The sequence below is a fragment of the Physeter macrocephalus genome, chromosome 10 (assembly GCF_002837175.3).
Source record: "Physeter macrocephalus isolate SW-GA chromosome 10, ASM283717v5, whole genome shotgun sequence".
In the NCBI taxonomy this organism is placed as follows: domain Eukaryota; kingdom Metazoa; phylum Chordata; class Mammalia; order Artiodactyla; family Physeteridae; genus Physeter; species Physeter macrocephalus.
The window spans coordinates 42418288-42439001 of NC_041223.1; the positions used below are offsets into that span (position 1 = coordinate 42418288).

The 20714-nt window shown below is 36.8% G+C and overlaps 1 protein-coding gene across 1 annotated transcript; it reads left to right on the forward strand.

Moving 5' to 3' along the window:
* Positions 1–825: 825 nt before the first annotated feature.
* On the forward strand, positions 826–1881 carry LOC102974522 (glycerol-3-phosphate dehydrogenase 1-like protein). Its single transcript, XM_007118811.2, has 2 exons — positions 826–1050; positions 1120–1881. Exons 1-2 carry the CDS (start codon positions 826–828, stop codon positions 1879–1881), a joined length of 987 nt encoding a protein of 328 aa, XP_007118873.1.
* Positions 1882–20714: the final 18833 nt, after the last annotated feature.

Genomic DNA, 20714 nt, shown 5'->3' on the forward strand with positions numbered 1-20714 from the left:
ATGAAGGTTAATTGTCCAAACTGATCATCAGAACAAATGCCGCTAAGGCAAGTACCTGGAACAGACCAGTAAAGCCAGGAGCTACCAGGGATCCAGGAACATGACTCCAGGGAGCAATAGATCTGGAAAGAGTGCAGAAATATCAGAAAGAATTTCTAAGAGGAGAAGCCACTAACACCACAGCTGTGGTTAGTTTTTCAGAGCTTCATGTTCATATATGTGGGCACAGTGTCTTAAATGCCCAAGGGCCAAGGGAAGATCAATACCCATTGCTAAATCATATTTACCTTAAGTTAAATGCTTCTAAAAGAGTAAGTTCTTTGAATTCTAACTTTATGGCTGATTTTTCATCAAATTATTCATAAATATAATTTAAAAATGAAAGAACTATAGGTAGAATAGTATTAATTTTTTGTTTTATTGAAGTATAGTCGATTTACAATGTTGTGTTAGTTTCAGGTGTACATCACAGTGATTCAGATTATATATATATATATATATATATATATATATTCTTTTTCAGTTTCTTTTCCCTTATAGGTTATTATAATGCATTGAGTATAGTACCCTGTGCTATACAGCAGGTCCTTGTTTTTCATCTATTTTATATATAGTAGTGTGTTTATGTTAATCCCAACCTCCTAATTTATCCCTCCCCACAGAATACTATTAATTTTTATCTGTACCTATTAGTTGATACTCCTTTCAATATTACTATCCTGTTACCTTTTAGGTGAAAGTGAATGGGCCTGGGCCGAGCAGGCGGAGACAGGCGGCCTGCTGGCTGGGGAGGTGCAAGCCAGGCTGCAGCGTTCCTGCCTGGCCATGGCAGCATCACCCCTGAAAGTGTGCATCGTGGGCTCGGGGAACTGGGGTTCAGCTGTTGCAAAAATAATTGGTAATAATGTCAAGAAATTTGAGAAGTTTGCCTCCGTGGTCAAGATGTGGGTCTTTGAAGAAACAGTTAATGGGAGAAAACTGACAGACATTATAAATAATGACCATGAAAATGTAAAATATCTCCCTGGACACAAGCTGCCAGAAAATGTGGTTGCTATCCCAAACCTCAGTGAGACTGTGTGGGATGCAGACCTGCTGGTGTTTGTCATCCCCCACCAGTTCATTCACAGGATCTGTGACGAGATCTCTGGGAAAGTGCCAAAGGGCGCGCTGGGCATCAGCCTCATCAAGGGCATAGACGAGGGTCCCGAGGGGCTGAAGCTCATTTCTGACATCATCCGAGAGAAGATGGGCATTGACATCAGTGTGCTCATGGGAGCCAACACTGCCAATGAGGTGGCTTCTGGGAAGTTCTGTGAGACCACCATCGGCAGCAAGGTAACGGAGAATGGCCTTCTCTTCAAAGAACTTCTGCAGACTCCAGATTTTCTAATTACAGTGGTTGATGATGCAGACACTGTTGAACTTTGTGGTGCCCTGAAGAACACTGTGGCCATGGAAGCTGGGTTCTGTGACGGCCTCCACTGTGGCGACAACACCAAAGCCGCCGTCATCCGCCTGGGGCTCATGGAAATGATCGCCTTCACCAGGATCTTCTGCAAGGGCCAGGTGTCCACGGCCACCTTTCTGGAGAGCTGCGGCATAGCCGACCTGATCACCACCTGCTGTGGGGGTCGGAACCGCAAGGTAGCAGAGGCCTTTGCCAGGGCTGGAAGGACCATTGAAGAATTGGAGAGGGAGATGCTGAATGGGCAGAAGCTGCAAGGACCTCAGACTTCCGCTGAGATGTACCGCATCCTCAAACAGAAGGGGCTGCTGGACAAGTTTCCACTGTTCACTGCAGTGTACCAGATCTGCTACGAAGGTAGGCCTGTTCAGGAGATGTTGTCTTGTCTCCAGAGACATCCAGAGCATATATAAAGTGAATTATGCAACATGTCAGGGAAAGGCCTGCCTTTCCGATTAATCATTTGGATTCAGTGGAAACTGGGACTTGCCAACAAGATGTTAGCAGCATCGTAACCCCATCATGGATACTATGAATTTTTACAGGTTCATTTTTGAATTGTGAGATGAAGTTCATTGGCTGTTACTGGGCAACAACTAGATGCACATATGTGAACGTGTGAGTGTGTGTTCCTTTCTCATTTTGTGGATGTTTCTATCAACCAAAATTAAAGGCCCTTTTAAAAAATTACTTTTGAAATTTTCCCACTGTGGTAGCTTATAAGATTGGAACTATCGCAGCTAAAAGTTTTGGATCTAACTCATATGTATCTCAGTGAAGGTATTTTTTTTCTCATTCTCTTGAGGTTAAAATTTAACCAGCATTAACATGGTAGAGTGGCAGAGTGAGTGGGTTCAAAGATCAACATACTGTAACTTCTAAATACTATCTCAGAGCCAGTATAATTAACTACTTCGATTGTGGGTTGACTTATTATTTCAAACATTTACATATTTTTAATTAGGTAATCCATTTATATATATTCCTCTCACTACAGTTTTCTGCATTTTTAGCCTCTTTTCTCTTCATTAGCTACCAGAATGTGCTTTCATAAAAGCTCAGCAGTAGCAGAAGACACAAAACTCATCTGGGATTTTCCTGCTGTGACTGACACATTCTTCTGATTAATGACACTTGTATGATGCTTTTTGTCAGGTAGTACTTTTGTGCAAACATTTCCTCTGAGCCTCACAGATCCCTTGAAAGGGGGATGCTATTATTCATCATTTAAGATGCAGTCACTGTGCCTGGTTGCCTGGTGAATAGGGGCAGAGCCAGAGTCAAGCCCAGTGGTCCTCCCCCTACCAAGGTGCCAGGACCTGCTCAGACATCACTGGGCTGGTTTGACCTCCTGCTAATTGGCTGTAGGATACACAGCCTTTACTGAGGCCACAGTCGGGCTTCCTGCAGCTGAGGTTTGTGTGGGTCCGTATCTAGAAGGATACCTTTCAAAGTGTGGACCTCTCTCCATCAGCTTCACCTGGAGTCTCTCAGAAATGCAGGTTCCCAGGTCCCAATCCCGACCTCTGAAGTGGAATCTTGTATCTCTGCTTTGACATGTCTTCTGTGTGTTTCAATGTTCATTACAATTTGAGAACCACTACTTTAGAAAATTTACTTTAGATTGACATTGGCATTTCTCAAACCATGTTCCATAGGAAATGAGTGTCCCGGGACACAGTGGTGGTTCCGGTGTTCCCTCCGAAGGTCCACTGAGTTTGGGAAAAGCTGCATCTGTACACCCCTCTTGAAGGGGTAGAATGTATGTTAGTTTGTTAGTGGAACCTGTTTATTTAACCCAGCAAGTCCCAGACATATAAGATTATGGAGATTTCTTTTGGCAAGAAAACTTACCAAAGTTTCCAAGGAACACTGTTCCTGGCTGAGGTGACCTTAGGGACAGCTCAAGTATATCCTTCACTCTCTGCAAGAAATGAGGATGAATGACTACCTGTGGTATTATTCGTTCTGAACCTTTACATTTCAGGTCTGCCATGGACCCTTGATGAAGCTTTAAGATGACACTCTCAGGTACGAGTAAGTGGATGTCAACTTCGCCGAAACACATGCTGTGTGGACTAAGTGCTTTTAATTCTAGAATTAGAATGGAAATTACTGTATCTCTTAAATGAGATGGCTTCAGGATAACATTACAGTTACCTTACATAGCACTTGATAAATATTAAGAGAACCTATGAATATCACTTATATATTCATGGATTTTCAGTCACTTTGAGATTTTGATCCTTTTTTATTTTCCAGCTTGGGACTTTTTTCTTCTATACTTGAAATGATTTTTGAATAGATTTTGCAGGAATTTTTTTAAACTCCTGTATACAGGAGTATGTGAAAGCACACAAAATCATACAAGTTTCATTGATTTTAGTACCACTGTTAAGTCAATGTTTGCTTGTCTCATAATTAATCTTTTAAAAAGTTTGTACATAGGTAACAAAGTGTTACTTTTTAAGATACATAACAAGCTGTAAATTAATTGTGGTGTCTATTAAGTAGGATAATCAGATATGAGGAATTAGGATTTTGTCTTTTGTATATTCTCATCTGCATTCAGCTTCCTACTCTGGGTTTTGTACTTCAGCCTTTTTTCTTTATAAATGCCTTACTATCACTCTGAAGTCTCTGGCTGTACCACCTGAACATACTTATAATATTCCGCACACATGGAAAAAGGTAAATTTTATGTTTGTGCTTTACTAAATGTAGATGTTTATTACTCTACAAGTTATCTATTTTTATAAACACCTGTGGTCCACCATTTATTTTAATTCATCTTTCTTACTAATTATGGTAATAGGGAAGAGAGAGACATCTAGAAAAGAAGCTTAAACTACACTGTTGCCTTGCCATAACCCAACCTACTATAATGTGGAACAAATATCTGCCTTGAAATCCATCATAGCAGGTGGAATTAAGCTAAACTCCTTCTGGTTTTTCATTTAACTCTTAACTATAACATGGCCCCATGGCATTGGCCCAAGGAGCAGTGAAGTGCCACTGTACAAAGGAATCTTCAGTTTTTCCACTAGTTCTAATCTAAGAGACTTTTACCTACACATGTACTATATTTGTTTATAGATTATAGGTAGATATGATTTAAAAGTTTGATTTAATAAACATTTAATCCCCCAAACCTATGCTACTGATCCTATTTATTAATCAGCTTATTTAACAATTTTATTTGTTTAGGTAAGCTTTTTTTTTTTTTCTCCCTAAACTGGGTTGCATTGGCAACAATAAAAAGGCAATTTAAAAAAAAAGTGAATGGGTCTTTCCCTCATTTTCTTCATTTTCATGTACCCCTGGACTCTAGTAAATGGATTTTTTTTTCTTTTTCTAAGAGGAACATAGGTGTGCACAGATTAAAATGTGTTCTAACAGAAAATCAATCCCACTAATGACATCTGACTTAGTATTGGAAGAATAAAAGAACTATAAACAAAGAAATCCCCAATGAGGTATTTACATCTTCTAAAAAAAACAAGCAGAAAATACTTTTAAAGTTGCTGAATTAACTTGTTACCCTCAACCCAAAGAAAACCTGTTTGGTTAGGTCACCAAACCTGAGCAGAAAATATATCCACACAACTGCATTACAGCAGCCAATATGGCTGCCAGGACCAGGCTGAAGTACAAAGTCAACACTGAATAAATAATATCAAAACCATGACAACTACTAACAATGGTCTATTCCTACCTCTCAAAGCCAAGGTGACTTCACCAAAGGATAATCTTATGACCTGCATTCTTTGTACAGTTTCAAATATAGGTATGTCCTAAAACGCCTAAAAACTCTGACTAGAGAATGGCATCATGGGAATGTGCTATATATATACATATATATGCATATGTACACACACACTAAATACATATATATTCTATAAATATATTCCACAAACATCTAGAAATATATATATACTGTGTGTATAATATAATGTATGTATATATACAATGTGTGTGTATACATATATTTACTTTTTAACATTTTATCTCTCATTTTAAAAGGGTATGTTTCTTTTGATCTAGGACAAAATAAGGTTATAAACCTGATCATGTTGTAGTTTTGGCCTTGCATATCAGAAAACTTAGAGAAAAAATTAATTTTTTTTTTGAAAAAATTAATTCTTAATTACATCTAATGTTCTTAAACTATGTTTTGTTTTTTGTTGTTGTTGTTGTACGCGGGCCTCTCACTGTTGTGGCCTCTCCCGTTGCGGAGCACAGGCTCCGGAAGCACAGGCTCCGCGGACATGGCTCACGGGCCCAGCCGCTCCGCAGCATGTGGGATCTTCCCAGACCGGGGCACGAACCCGTGTCCCCTGCATCGGCAGGCGGACTCTCAACCACTGCGCCACCAGGGAAGTCCTTAACCTATGTTTTTAATCAAATTTTCTCTCCCTCAAATTTCCCCAACCTCATTATTTAGATCTTGGTTTATTAACCTAATTCTACTGATTGTTTTGCTAATGTGCCTCCTATTTTTAAAAATTTCATATCTTTTGTGTTTGTAAGTATAGTATATATAAAGAGAGAGAGATAATGAGATATATGAGATAATATAAGTATACTTATATGTATATATAATAAAAATAGGATTGACTTACACTTTGTACTGAAAGTACTCTGCTCTTTCTCAAGTGAAATCTAAGAGTGGGCTTTGATATGGAAGAAGGGACCTGAGGTACAGGAAACAAAAGAGCCAGCACCTAGATGGAGGTAGCAAGTTCTGAAAGCACTCTTCTTTGTCATGTTAATCACCAGTCAACTTTGTCCAGGGAAGAACTCTGGTTCTGAGGAGGCTCAGGTGGGGAGAGAAGAAGCTAAAGGAAAGTAGGTCCTTAGTAGTCAGGCGACTGCCAAATGGGAGCTGAAAATTCAATTGCCCCTAAATGTTCTAGAGCAGGTTCTGGAGCAAATTCTAACTCAAGAGCCACTGAAGAAAGAACAGAAGCCCTGCACTGGCTCTAGAACTTCTTTGTCTCTTGGAGCTACAACAGTGGAAAGGATAATGGATCGGCCTCTGCGGCTAAAAGAAAAGCAGTCACACTGAGTTTTACTCCACAGTGGGGTAGAGTTAGATAGAAAATTCCTCACCGAATGGTACTTTCCACTCTTTATTATCTCAAAAGAATTTTCTTGCCAATAGATAAAATATATTTCACATTGTTTAATAGAGGAGATCAACTCAATTATAACCACTCAACTCAGACCACATCTAAAACACCTTGCTAAGCCGCTGCAATTAATGATTGATCTCAACCAATTTCCTGGTTCTAATTATAGTTGGCCAAGCCTTGGTGACACTCAGGATCTTCAAGACCATGAGCTGAGAAAAATCTAACAGTAAGGCAAGGCCACTCTGGGAAGAGATCAGTAGTCCCACTGGAGCACAGTAAACTTAAAAGTAGTCTAGGCATGTTGCCACATTCCCCAAATCTCATTTCAAGGAGCAGGGGAGGGCACAGAGAACAATGTCTAATCAATGAAAGAGTTGTCCAGCCTAGTAGGAGGCAGAGTAAGATAAGGAAAGTCTATTTAAGTCTCTTTAAAGGATGCTGGAAGCAGGATCCAGGCCCAGAGAGAAAAGCCTGGCAAGAGCTTAGAAATAAGGTTCAGTCCCAGCCAATTCCATGATCCAGAGTTCAGTCCCAGGAAAAAACTAGAATGAGAACCAAAAGCCAAGAGCACATCGACAGAAGATCTGTACAACAGACTGGCCATACTTACAATGGGATGGCAAGGTAAACAGAGGTGGAGACGCTGATCTCTGCTTTGCCAGACACTGTCACATATCAGACAATGAGTGCAAAGCGACAGACTATTTACAGATCATTCTCCCTGGGAGGAAGAAGACCCTCAATGTATTGCCAGTCAGGCTTCTTCTGGTTCAGGAACCAAGCAAGGAACAAGCCTGTGGCTGGCAGGTCTGAATACCCAGAGTCACAGGTCCTGCCAGCATCTGATATTGTGCCTTCCCTGTCCCTGACACAGAGGCATCTGCCCAAGGAGAGTGTGAGACAGTCCTACAGAGAGACCAGCCAGAGTCACAGGGAGCACCACAGTGGGAAGAGGAACACGTAAAGGAGATTGATCAGTTCAGGAGCTCAGTCTTAAAAAAGGTAATGACCTTCCCAGCATAATCATACTGAATTTCAGGCTATATTGATGCTACAAAGGATAATTTTATCATAATTTTTTAATGAATAAATCAGGAACCTTTATTTTCTCTTTAGAAATTTTTCCATCTAAATATTTTATATAAGCTCTTTTTTCTTAAAAAAATTCAACATTTTTATAAAACATCAGCCTGATATATTTTATAATACATGTTGTTTGAGTTAATGAAAATCCTGAGATGAAACTTATTACTTAAATTATTTTAAGGTACATTATACAGCTTGTAGGAAATGGCCACTTTCCTCTCAAGATAAACCATCTCCCTCTGGTTTTGCATAATGAAGACTTGCAATTCATAAAGTCTGGCATTATAAATCACTGTATCCCCTTGAAACACAACCAGTCAATTGTCTTCCTCAACTAAACTGCACTCAGTTGCTATTTTGTAGGCTATTATAATCCAAGATACAAACTAAACCAAAATTAACTGTACATAAAATCTATTTCAAAGGAGTTTATAAATGTATCACCTTAAAGTTTTAAACAATAAAAAGAAAATGCAAGAAAAGGGGAGGTTTAACATGAAAACCATTATAGGGAATACCTTTTTATAATTAACAAGTGACTACAGATTATCCAACATTGTAGCTAAAGTATGAGATATCATAATTAGAAGTAATGAGTTTTATTCTTTAAAAAAAAATTGCACACTGTGAGCTTTTTCTTTTGGCAAAATAATAGTCTGAGGAAGGACCAGACCCATCTGATCTACCTCATGTATCTACTCTATGGGAAGAAAATATAGTACCCTCCATTTCCCTCATGAAATTATGAGGGAGAAAGTGAAAAGTGAATTGCCCATACTCACACAGCCAGGGCAGGCTTCACGGATATGCAAGTTGTTCAGTCACCCAGCGTACTAGACTTCAAGGGTTCTGTACTTGATCTAATGCTCTGCTGTCAACATCTTGAAATTCTTAATTTTTGAACAAGGGCTCCTGCAATTTCATTTTGCACTGGGCCCCACAAATATGTAGCCAATTCTGCCTACAAAGAGGCCAACTACAAATCAAGAAACATCATCCCAATTGCCACATGATGTAACACGTACCACATGATGCAACATAACCTAGGAAATGTTCATTGAATGAATTAAATCAAATGTATTCACTAGTTTCCAAGATAGATTTTAATCCAAACAGTTGAGTTTCTTTAAATCATTTTATAGTGAAAAAAATCAGAGAAAGGAAACTTCCCCAGTGATAACCCTTTCCCATGTCAACTTATCCATATTATTATTATTCTCTTCTCTTTTTTAGCAACAGATACGCAAAGCCTATTCATCTGTACTGTGTGTGGCCAGGTGTCCTAATTAGCAAAAGCACAGCAGAACCCTGAGATATTCAGACAGCCCACCAGGACTTCTTCTACATGAGGATCCATTTCTGTAGACTTCTTTAAGGAAACACACATGGTAACTCTGTAATTTGGTGGTTAGTTCTCTGTGGCCCTTGAGCTTGCACACCCTTGACTCCAGGAAAGCAGTGAGTCATTCTGTTTCAGCAAGAGCTAGGAAAGTGATTTGATTTTGGCAAGGAGTGCGACGGGGAAAATGTCATTCATATGCACTTCTGTAGGCAGCTTTGGGATTCCTCCCCAATCCATGTCATCTTATATGTTACAGCACAGCATCTACTTTAGGGGCAGGCCTTAGTGGCTATATTTTTATCATAACACTCTGCTCCTATGGCCACAGGTGACTGAGCAACACATGGGCACTAGTCTCGAGAGCAACTCCTTCCTTGAGACTTTGATCTAAGAGCTATAGAGCTAGAGTCAGATAGTGGGAGCTTACCCTGAAACGTCATGCAGAGGTGGGACCAGAGTGACCATTTCTGACCAAGTGTGCACTAATTTTTAAGTCATAGAAAGCTAAATTGCACAGATAAATAAGAGAATAGAGCAAACACACAGAAAAAGCAAAAGCCAGAAACCCACAGAGAAACAGAGAAAGTAGCTGTCTCCATTCCTAACAGCTTTCCAGTTTCCAGCTCCATTCTCACAAGCCCCCGCTTGTTTTCATGTTTCTTATATTAAATAAAAATCCTTTCACTAAGCTAGCTTGAGTGGGTTTGGTTCCTTGCAATCAAATGTGTAGTACAGCATCCCTAAAGAATGTATTCTAAGTTATTTGACAGCACTTACTGTGAAATTGAAACACCAAACAGCTGGAGTCACCAAAAAAACACGACCATCTAGGGTTGGCCATAAGAGCTCTCATTAGATTGGAAAAATTTTCTTCTCTCAACCTCAAGAAAAACAGAGTCAATTATACAGTCCTGTACAAGCTGAAAATCTTTCCCTCCTTCCTGTGTGCATTTTAACTGTTCTAAATGCACCCACCTCCTGCTTACAGACTGCTCTGTTCCTCTCCTATTACCGAAAAGAGGGTAGGAAGCCCAGCCTTTTCTAGCACTTCCCAGAGTCCGAGGACTTGGGTAGCCAGAGCCTGAGCACCAGCATAAGAGCCATGACAATGATACCAATTCCCCAGAAGTGCCCTGGCACCCAAGAAAAAGAAAAGAATCTCAAGAACAGGAACAAAATCAAGCAGAGGTCTATATTCAAAAGCCAATCCAATGGTCATCCACATCCTTGCTTATTTATCCTCATGATTGGTACAATCTGAGAAAGCAAGGAGTCAATGCTCTTGATGGCTTTTTGTTCAATTCATTTAAGATACTGCTGTAAGCCTTCTCATTATCTTTTCATACTGCTTCATTGTCATCTCCCCCAATATACTTTCAAAGGCAAGATAATGCCAAGAATAATCTTTTATCTTGCACAACATTTGGCACAATGCTGGACACATAGAAGGTATTTAAAAATACCCATTCGACTTAATTAATTGAATGACTAGTTCCTCAAACGGAGTTAACTAATTTTTATTCATCATGTGGTAGAATCTAGCCCAATATCTTGATAGATAAAAGAGAAAAGTGTAAAGCACAAGGGGAAAATGCTTCACCTACCCTAACCTCTAAAGCTTAATTGATCTTCAAGTGTTTGCTGAATTTTCCCCCAATATTATTTGACTTTTTCACAACATGGGTCCCTGCCAGGCCAAGCTTGAAACAGATTACTTCAGCCCAGATGAAGTCACACACACACACAGACACACAGACACACAGACACACACACACACACACACGGGTCATATTGTTTTGCCTAAAACAGATTCTTTGTTGAATTTCCCTTAGCACAGCACATAGCATATCACATAGCTGTCTGCATACACTAAGCACTTAATAATGCTCTGCAGTTTTAAGTAGTTGTGTGTCCCTAGAGAGTCTTCAAAATATAGCCCAAGACTAAGAGTAAAAATGAAATCTCAATGATAGTTTTTTTTTTTTAATGCCAGAAAAGGGATGCCAATAGCTATTTCTCCTTGCTACTGGCCGATGTTTTTATACATTGTTTCTAGGTAATATGAAGAAGAAGACCTATAAATTTAGATTTATATTCTCTAAATTTTACTCAGGTAGATGTGGGTGACCTGGGAGGTAACTGTAGAAAAATATACCTGTGTAAATTTTAGAAGATTTTACTTATATTTAAGCCTTTATTATTCATAGTTCATTATATTTACCATTTTCCTTTCATTTAGTAAAAGTATTTAATGATATCTTAAAGGTCACAATGAAAGTAATAACAAAAAATAATCCTGGCTGTTCCTGAGAGATTTTTCTATTTTTTTATTGCTGAATACAAAAATTAGAGTAAAATGTCTAAACTATTACTAAAAAATACGTTTATTTTTATTGTTAATAAGATTTTTAAAATTATCACACAGGTCTTTCTTATAAAATGAATAATAAAATTATACATATAAGTAATTAAGCATGATTACTCTTATAATTAGGTAAAATTTTTCCTGCTGATTTGAGAATTCCTGTTTCTCTTCCTTATAAAAGTATCTCTATAAGAAACTGATATCAAAGCTTAAAATTCTACTATTAGAGATGAGACTTTAGATTTAACATAAAGTCTCCTTCCAAAAAGACACTTATAAGGGGGTTATGAAATACTGCCTGGAGAGATAACCTCTACCAGACAATAGCACCTTAAAGAGAATTAGTTTATCAAGTGTGTTTCACCTGATAACTAAGTTCAAGTAAGTTGCTGAGAAAATGGTATTCTTAACATGGTTGGAAAAACACTAAGAAAGAGATGAGAACTGGCCTGGATAAGGTTTTAAATAGCAGGCACCAGAAAGCCAGGAGTAAACATGAGAGTATTTTGTGTCTTAGGGAAGAAGGCCCAGTATAAGGTAAGAAAAGAAATCAGAAAAGAAATGCAAAGAACATATATTCACAATCTTTTCTATGGTTGAACCCAAAATTTCCTTCTTGAAAAATGCCTTAAAATAATATTATCCTCATTAAAAAAATTAAGGGGCAGCAGTGGTTCTGGAATCAGCACTGGATATAAACACTCCACAGCTCATTTCTCTAGTTCATTACAGCAAAAATATTTGTTGTCAAATACCTGAGGGCTCTAGAGTCAACTCCTGAGGCTTCTGAAAAGTAAACCAAAGCAGGTAGATTGCAGAGAGGAGCCAAAATATAGAAAAGAAAGTGAGAGATGTTTTCCTTTTTTTCCTCACAGACTTGCCCCCAAGGGTGAGGCCCCGTCCTAGAGTCACTTACCAGTGGCAGCAGCCACAAAACTTTCAGGAGAACTCCTTTTTTTCTGGTCAGAGAAATAAGGAAGAGTAGATTCTACAGGCTGGAAGGCATAAGGAAATTTCAGCGCACTGACGGCTAGACAGGGGGATTCCCTAAATCTATGACCTTACACAAGTCTCAGGCTTATCTATCATCTATGCATGTGTAGGACAGACCCAGACCAACATAATAAAGGCATAGAGAAGTAAAGGGAGATTTGAACCACTGCCCATGTCTCATACTAACCTCTGAGATACTTGTGTGTGTAACAGACTCAAACTAGCTTATAATGTGCTTTGAAAACTGAATTGAGATATAAACCAGAGGCAAAGAAGACAAAACAGAACACATAGTCTTAATCACTCAAGTTCTCCAACATTTCCCAGAGGATTATAACCAGACCCAGTGTCTACATAACATAACAATCCCCTTGTCCAGAATGAAAATCCAAAATTACACAACTTGCTGAGAACCAGGAAAATTTCACCAATTCTCAAGTGAAGACACAATGCACAGATGCCATTCTCAAGATGATTCAAGTCTTGGAATTACAAGGCAAAGACTTTAAAGCAGCTATTTAAGCTATGCTCTGTGAATTAAAGAATAACACAGCTTAAATGACTAAAGGATAAGAGTTCTTAGAGGAATACATACTATCAATATAAAAAAATAAGGTCAACATGTGAAATATAAAATTCACTAGATGGGTCCAGATAGAAGATTGGAGATGACATAGGAAAAAAACAGTTTAATTTGAAGATAATCAACAGAAATTATCCAACCTGAAGAAAAGAGTAGTTTTAAAAATTAACAGATCTGCAAAAGAGTCAAAAAACAATTTTTTAAATGGGAATGGTAAGTTCTTTCTTATCAATAATTTAATGTAAATGTAAATGGGCTAAATTCTCCAGTCAGAAGACATATTGTAAAATGGCTTAATAGATAGAAAATAAAAACAAGATCCAATCATATGCTGCCAATAAGAGATTCACTTTAGCTTTAAGGACATATATAGGCTGGGAGTAAAGAGATAGAAAAAGTATTTTAAGCAAATGATAATCAAAAGAAAGCAAGCATAGTTGCACTTATACCAGAGTGAATAGACTTTAAGTTCAAAATGGTCACATGAGAAGGTCATCATATAATGATAAAAAGTCAATTCATCAAGATATAACAATTGTAAATAAATATGCACTCAACATCAGAGCACCTAAAAACATAAAGCAAATACTAACATAACTAAAAGGAGAAATAAGCTGCAATACAATAACAGTTGGGGACTTTAACACCCCACCCTCAACAACGGATAGATCATCTAGACAGAGCATCAATAAGCAAACAGAAAATTTGAACACTATAGTTGAAATAGACCCAACATATGTATACAAAACATTCCATCCAACACCATCAGAATACATGTTCTTCTCAACAGGACTCAGAACATTTTCTAGGATAGATCACATGTTAGGTCACAAAACAAGTCTCAACAAATTCAAGAAGACAGAAATTATATCAAGTATCTTTTCCAACAATGATAGTATGAAATTAGAAACCAATAATAAGAGGAAAATTGGAAAATTCACAATTACATGGAAATCAAACAACATACTCCTGAACAACAAATGGATCAAAGAAGAAATCAAAAGGGAAAACAATTGAAACTAAAAGAAGAAAATTAGGGAAAAAAGCAACCTGATATTGGTCTTAACAATGATTTTTTGGAAATGATACCAAATGACATAAGCAACAAAAGCAAAAATAAATGCGTGGGACAACAACAAACTAAAAATCTTCTGCATAGCAGAAGAATTATCAACAAAATAAAAATCAACCTATGGAATAGGAGAAAATATTTTCAAACCATGTATCTGATAATAGGTTAATATGCAAAAGATATAAGGAACTGATATAACTGACTAGCAAAAAAAAAAAAAAAATCCAATTTAAAAACGGGTAAAGGGCCTGAGTGAATATCTTTCCAAAGAAGATATACAAATGGCCAACAAGTATATGAAAAGGTGCTCAACATCAATAATCATCAGGGAAATGCAAATTAAAACTACAATGACAGATGGACAACAGGAGCATGAAAAGATGCTCAACATCGCTAATCATCAGGGAAATGCAAATCAAAACCACAATGAGCTATCACCTTACACCTGTCATCAAAAGAATACAAATAACAAGTGTTGGCAAGGATGTGGAGAAAAGGGAACTCTCCTACACTGTTGGTGGAAATGTAAATTGGTACAGCCACTGTGGAAAAGAGTACGGAAGTTTCTCAAAAAACTAAAAATAGAAATACCATATGACCCAGCAATTCCACTCCTGGGTATACATCCAAAAAAAACAAAAACACCGATTGGAAAAGGTACATGCACCCCAGTGTTCATAGCAGCACTATTTACAACTGCCAAGATATGGAAGCGACCTAAATGTCCATCAACAGGTGAATGGATAAAGAAAAAGTGGTATATATACAATGGAATACTACTTAGCTATAAAAAAGAACAAAATTTGCCACCTGCAGCAACATGGACTTGGAGAGCATTATGCTAAGTGAAATAAGTCAGACAGAGGAAGACAAATACTGTATGATATCACTTACATGTGGAATCTAAAAAAGACAAGGGAAATTCCCTGGCAGCCCAGTGATTAGGACTCAGCGCTTTCACTGCCAGGGCCTAGGTTCAATCCCTGGTCAGGGAAGTAAGATCCTGCAAGCCACACAGTGCAGCCAAATTTTTAAAAACAAATAAATAAAATTTTTAAAAAATTAAAAATAGGACTTCCCTGGTGGTGCAGTGGTTAAGAATCCGCCTGCCAATGCAGAGGACACAGGTTCGAGCCCCAGTCCAGGAGGATCCCACATGCAGGGGAGCAGCTAAGCCTGTGCACCACAACTACTGAGCCTGCGCTCTAGAGCCCACGAGCCACAAGTACTGAGCCTGCGTGCCACAACGACTGAAGCCCATGCACCTAGAGCCCATGCTCCACAAGAGAAGCCACCGCAATAAGAAGCCCATGCACTGCAATGAAGAGTAGTTGTCGTTCACCACAACTAGAGAAAGCCCGCATGCAGCCACTATGGAAAACAGTATGGAGGTTCCTCAAAAAATTAAAAATAGAACTATCACATGATCCAACAATCCCACTTATGAGTACATATCTAAAGGAAATGAAATCACTGACTCAAAGAGAAATCTGCCCCCCATGTTCACTGCAGCATTATTTACAATAGCCAAGACATGGAAACAATCTAAGTGTCTGTCAACAGATGAATGGATAAAGAAACTGTGAGATATATATATATATGTATATATATATATATATATACATATATATACACACACACAACGGAATATTATTCAGTCATAAAAAGGAAGGAAATTCTATCATTTGTAACAACATGGATGAATCTTGAGGACATTTTGCTAAGTTAAGTAAGTCAGATAGAGAAAGACAAACACTGTATGATCTTACTTATATGTTGAATCTAAAAAAATCAAACTCACAGAAACAGGAAGTAGATTGGTGGTTGCTGGTAGATTGGTGGTTGCTGGTAGGTTGGTGGTAAAATGGGTAAAACTGGTCAAACTTCCATTTATAAGGTATCTTCTAGAAGAAAAAAATAATTAACGGAACATCAGAGACCTGTGGGACATTATCAAAAGGTCTAACATACATGACATTGGAGTCCTAAAAGGAGAGGAGAAAAAGATTAGGACTGAATATTGGAAGAAGTTATAGCCAAAAACGTGGTAAAGTTTGACTAAAAACATACATTAACAGATCCAAGAATTTCAGTATGCTCCTGTTGGAAGACCACTCTCTATGGCAGTTCTTCACATTTTGTATCAGCTCTTGTTTCAGACTATCTTTTTCAAGCATGCTTGTACAGCAAATAATCTTGGGTGACAGAGATAGTGTCTCCCTCTGAGACAGAGGGAAAATTTGTTTCATGACCATTATAATAATGATAATGTCACTTGTCAGGCAAAAGGTTGGCTGGTTTGTTTTCAGTGTCCTTTGAAAGATTGGAGTTTCCTCAGTTGTGATTCAAACCCACTGCATGCACAGCATCCTCCTTGGCTGCTCTGTATCATACTGTAGGACCTGGGAGGCAAGGAATATCATCATGAACATGAAGTTCATGATATCTGCAGTGCCACATGTAATAAAATCTTCTGTCTCTTACCCAGGAGTATCATGTCTTCTACCAGCATCCACAAAACTACATCGGGCTAACTTGTTAGCTTACAAGTAGGGTAAAATCTCAAGCCCTTCAGAGTTCTTGACTATCCAAACAAGACAACTTCATAAAGAAAATCATAACCTAACTTCTGAGCACCAAACATAAAGAAAACTCGTGAAAGTGGCTAGAGAAAAAACTCTGACATACAGTGGAACAGTGATTTGAATAATCATGGATTTCTCACCATAAGTAATAGAGGACAGAAGACAGTGGAGCAACATGTTTAAACTATGGAAAGAACTGTCAACTCAGAATTCTACATCCAACAGAAATGTATCATTTTCCTTCAAAAATAAAGAAAAAATGAAGATATTCCCAGATGAACGAAAACTAATAAAATTCATCAGCAGCAGACATGTTCTACAAGCTGTGGTAAAGTAGATTCTTCAAATTGAGAGGAAATAACACCACAGGAAAATGTAAATCTTCAGAAATAAAGGAAGAACAGAAATGATAAATACCTGGATAAATAAAGATTATTTTTTTCTGGTAAGTTCTGCTGAAAGTAAAAATTATAACACTCTGTGTTGGGATTTTCAATGTAAGTACAAGTTATACATATGATATGTATAATATAAAGGACCATAAGAGAGTTATATGGATGCAAGTTTTCTACATTTGATATGAAGTGGTACAAAATTAATCATAGTAGATGATGAAAGGTTAGGTATGTATATTGTAACCACTAAAACAACCACTGAAAAATAATACAAAGATATTTAGTAAAAATTTAATAGACAAATGCAAACTGAATACTAAAATAATGTTCAAGTACACTAAAAGAAGGCAGGAAAGGAGGTGGGGGAGAGGTGGTAATAGCTGAGTTAGAAAAGAGAGAGGATAGAGGAAAAATAAAATAAAATAGTAGACTTAAATCTAACCATTTCACATTACTTATATTAAAAGTTAATGGTCTATTTCCAAAAAAAAAAGGAAAAGGAGGGAATACTTCTCAACTCATTCTCTGAGGGCAGTATTACACTGATACCAAAACCAAAGATATCCACAAGATAAAAAAAGAAAACTATAAACCAGTACCCTTTGTAAATATAGTTGAAAAAATCCTCAACATAATGTTAGCAAACTGATTCCAGAAATATATAAAAAAGGATTATACACCATGACCAATGGTTGCTTCAACATATGAAAATCAATCAGTGTAATACTATATTAAAGGAATATTAATAGAATAAAGGAAAGAAAATACATGCTCATCTCAATAGATACATAAAAAAATGTGATTCAATCCAGCACCCTTTCACACAAACTAGAAATAGAAAGGAATTTTCCCAAATGGATAAAGGTTATCTATGAAAATCCATGACTAACATCATAATTAATGATGAAAGATTGAAAGCTTCCCCACTAAGATCAGGAACAAGACAAGAATGGCTGCTTTCACCACTCTTAATCAACATTTTACTGAAGGTTATAGCAAGCGAGACAGGCAAGAAAAAGAAAAGAATAAGCAGCATCAAGATTGTAAAGGAAGAAATAAAACTATCTCACTTCTCAGGTTACATGGTCTTGTATATACAAAATTCTAAGAGAGCCACTAAAAAAAATTAGAACTAATAAATGAAGTCAGCATGGCTTCAGGATACAAGATCAATATGTATAAACCAATTGTATTTCTATACACTAGAGTGAACCATCCAAAAATGGAATTAAGAAAAAATTCCAGTTACAATAGCATCAAAAAGAATAAAATACCTCAGAATAAAGTTAACAAAAGGAAAGTAAGACTTATATACTGAAAACTACAAAAATTGTTGAAAGGAAATGTATCCATGTTTATGGATTAGAAAACTTAATTTTGTGAAGATGGCAATATTCCCAAACTATTCTACAGATTCAGTGCTATACCTGTAAAAATTCCAGCTGATGTTTATGCATAAATTTACAAGCTGATTCTAAAATTCATATGAAAATGAAAGGGACCCAGAATAGCTAAAACAATCTTGAAAAAAAGAAGAACAAAGTTGAAGGACTCACACTTCCTGAATTCAAATTTTACCACAAATCTACACTAATGAAGATAACATGAAGCTGGCATAAGGATACACATATAGATCAGTGGAATAGAGTTAAGTCTGAAAATAAACCCTCACATTTATGCTCAATTGATTTTTGACAAGTGTGCCAAACAATCCACTAAGGAAGGAATGGTACTAGAGCACCTGGTTAGCCACAGGCAAAAGAATGAAGTTGGACCCTTATCTCACACAGTATGCAAAAATTAACTCAAAATGGATCACAGGCTTAAATGTAGAGGTTAAAACTATAAAAATCTTAGAGAAAAACATAACATAAAAGCTTAGTTCATGAATTAGGAAATAATTTCTTAGATAAGACACCAAAAGCACAAACAAAAAAAGAAAAACTACATAAATCAACAAAATTTAAAACTTTTGTTCTTCAAAGGACATCATCAAGAAAGTGTAAAGACAACTCACAGAATGGGCTAAAATAATAGCAAATCATATATCTGATAAGGAACTGGTATCCAGAATATATAAAGAACATTTACAACTCAAGAATAAGAGGACAAACAACACAAGTGAAAAACGGAAAAGAGATCTGAATAGACATTTCTCCAAAGAAAATATAAAAATGTCCAATAAGCATATGAAAAGATGCTCAATGTCATTAATCATCAGGGAAAAGCAAGTCAGAAACAGCAATGAGATACCACTTCACATTCACTAGGATGGATATAACAAAAATGATGAACAACAAACAAGTGTTGATGAGGATGTGGAGATATTTAAATCCTCAAATATGGAGGAATTGTAAAATTGTGCAGTCACTTTGAAAAACAATTCAGAGTTCCTCAAAATGTTAAACATAGTGTTACCATGTGACCCAGACCCAGCCTGAATATACATATTCAACCTCCATATGTATAACCAAGAGAGCTGAAAACTTGTGTCTACAAAAGACCCATACACAAATGTAGCAGCATTATTCATAATAACAGAAATGGAAATTACCCAAACATCTACGAACTGATAAATGGATAAATACAATGTCATTATCCATACAATGGAATATTATTTGGCCATAAAAAGGAATGGAGTATTGATGTATGCTACAGCATGGATGAATATTAAAAACATTACGTTATGTGAAAGAAGCCAGTCACCAAAGGCCACATATTGGATGATCCCATTCATATGAAATGTCTAGCAGAGGCAAATCTATAGAAACAGAAGGTATGTTAGTGGTTGTGAAGGGTCGGAGAGAGAGGGAATGGGGAGTGATAACTAATGGTTACAGGGTTTCCTTTGTGGGTAATGAAAATGTTCCAAAATAAGATAGTGGTGATGGATGCACAACTTTGCAAACATTCTAAAAACCACAGAATTACACTCTTTTAAATGGTAAATTTTAAATTATATGAATTATAGATCAATAAAGCTATTATTTTTTTAAAAAGTTAATAATCTAAACATTTCATCTTTGTCAGTCTCTCTAAAGACAGAGAATGAGAGTGAATATAAAAGCATGACTCTACTACATGTTGCCTAAAGGATACATACTTTAAACAGAAAGGCACAGATAAAGTGCAAGCAAATGAATGGAAAAAGAACTACCATGCAGTGAGCTGGAGTGGGTATTTTAATACCAGATAAAAGAGACTCCAAGACCAAGTGTATTACTGTGCATTAAAAGGTACATTTCCTAATGATAAAAGAGCGAATTTCTAAGGAACGTTTAACAAATATTTCTATCTCAGAATTCGCATTTAGACGTGAGGTGATTACCCCTTGGTCATGCAATTACAAGTTATCCGTCTCAAAGTAAGTCTGATTATGTTGATTCTTTTCACAATGAGAGCTAGTTTTTCCAAGTTATATGGTAGGCGTTTTCCATAAAATGGATGAACTAAATTTGTATCTTCTAGGTTTTGTTGAAAATATATTTAAAGCTCATAATAGAAATACTTTAGTAAAAAAAATTTTTTTAATGTATTAAAATTAACATTATTTTAGTTTCCCCTCCTCATTTTCAATATATGCAGTTTTACAAGCTTTCATAAGAGAAATGGTATGAATAATGGTCAACTGACAAGTCTACCTTCTGGTACAACTTCCAAAAATTGAGAAATTGAATGACTCTAGTAGCT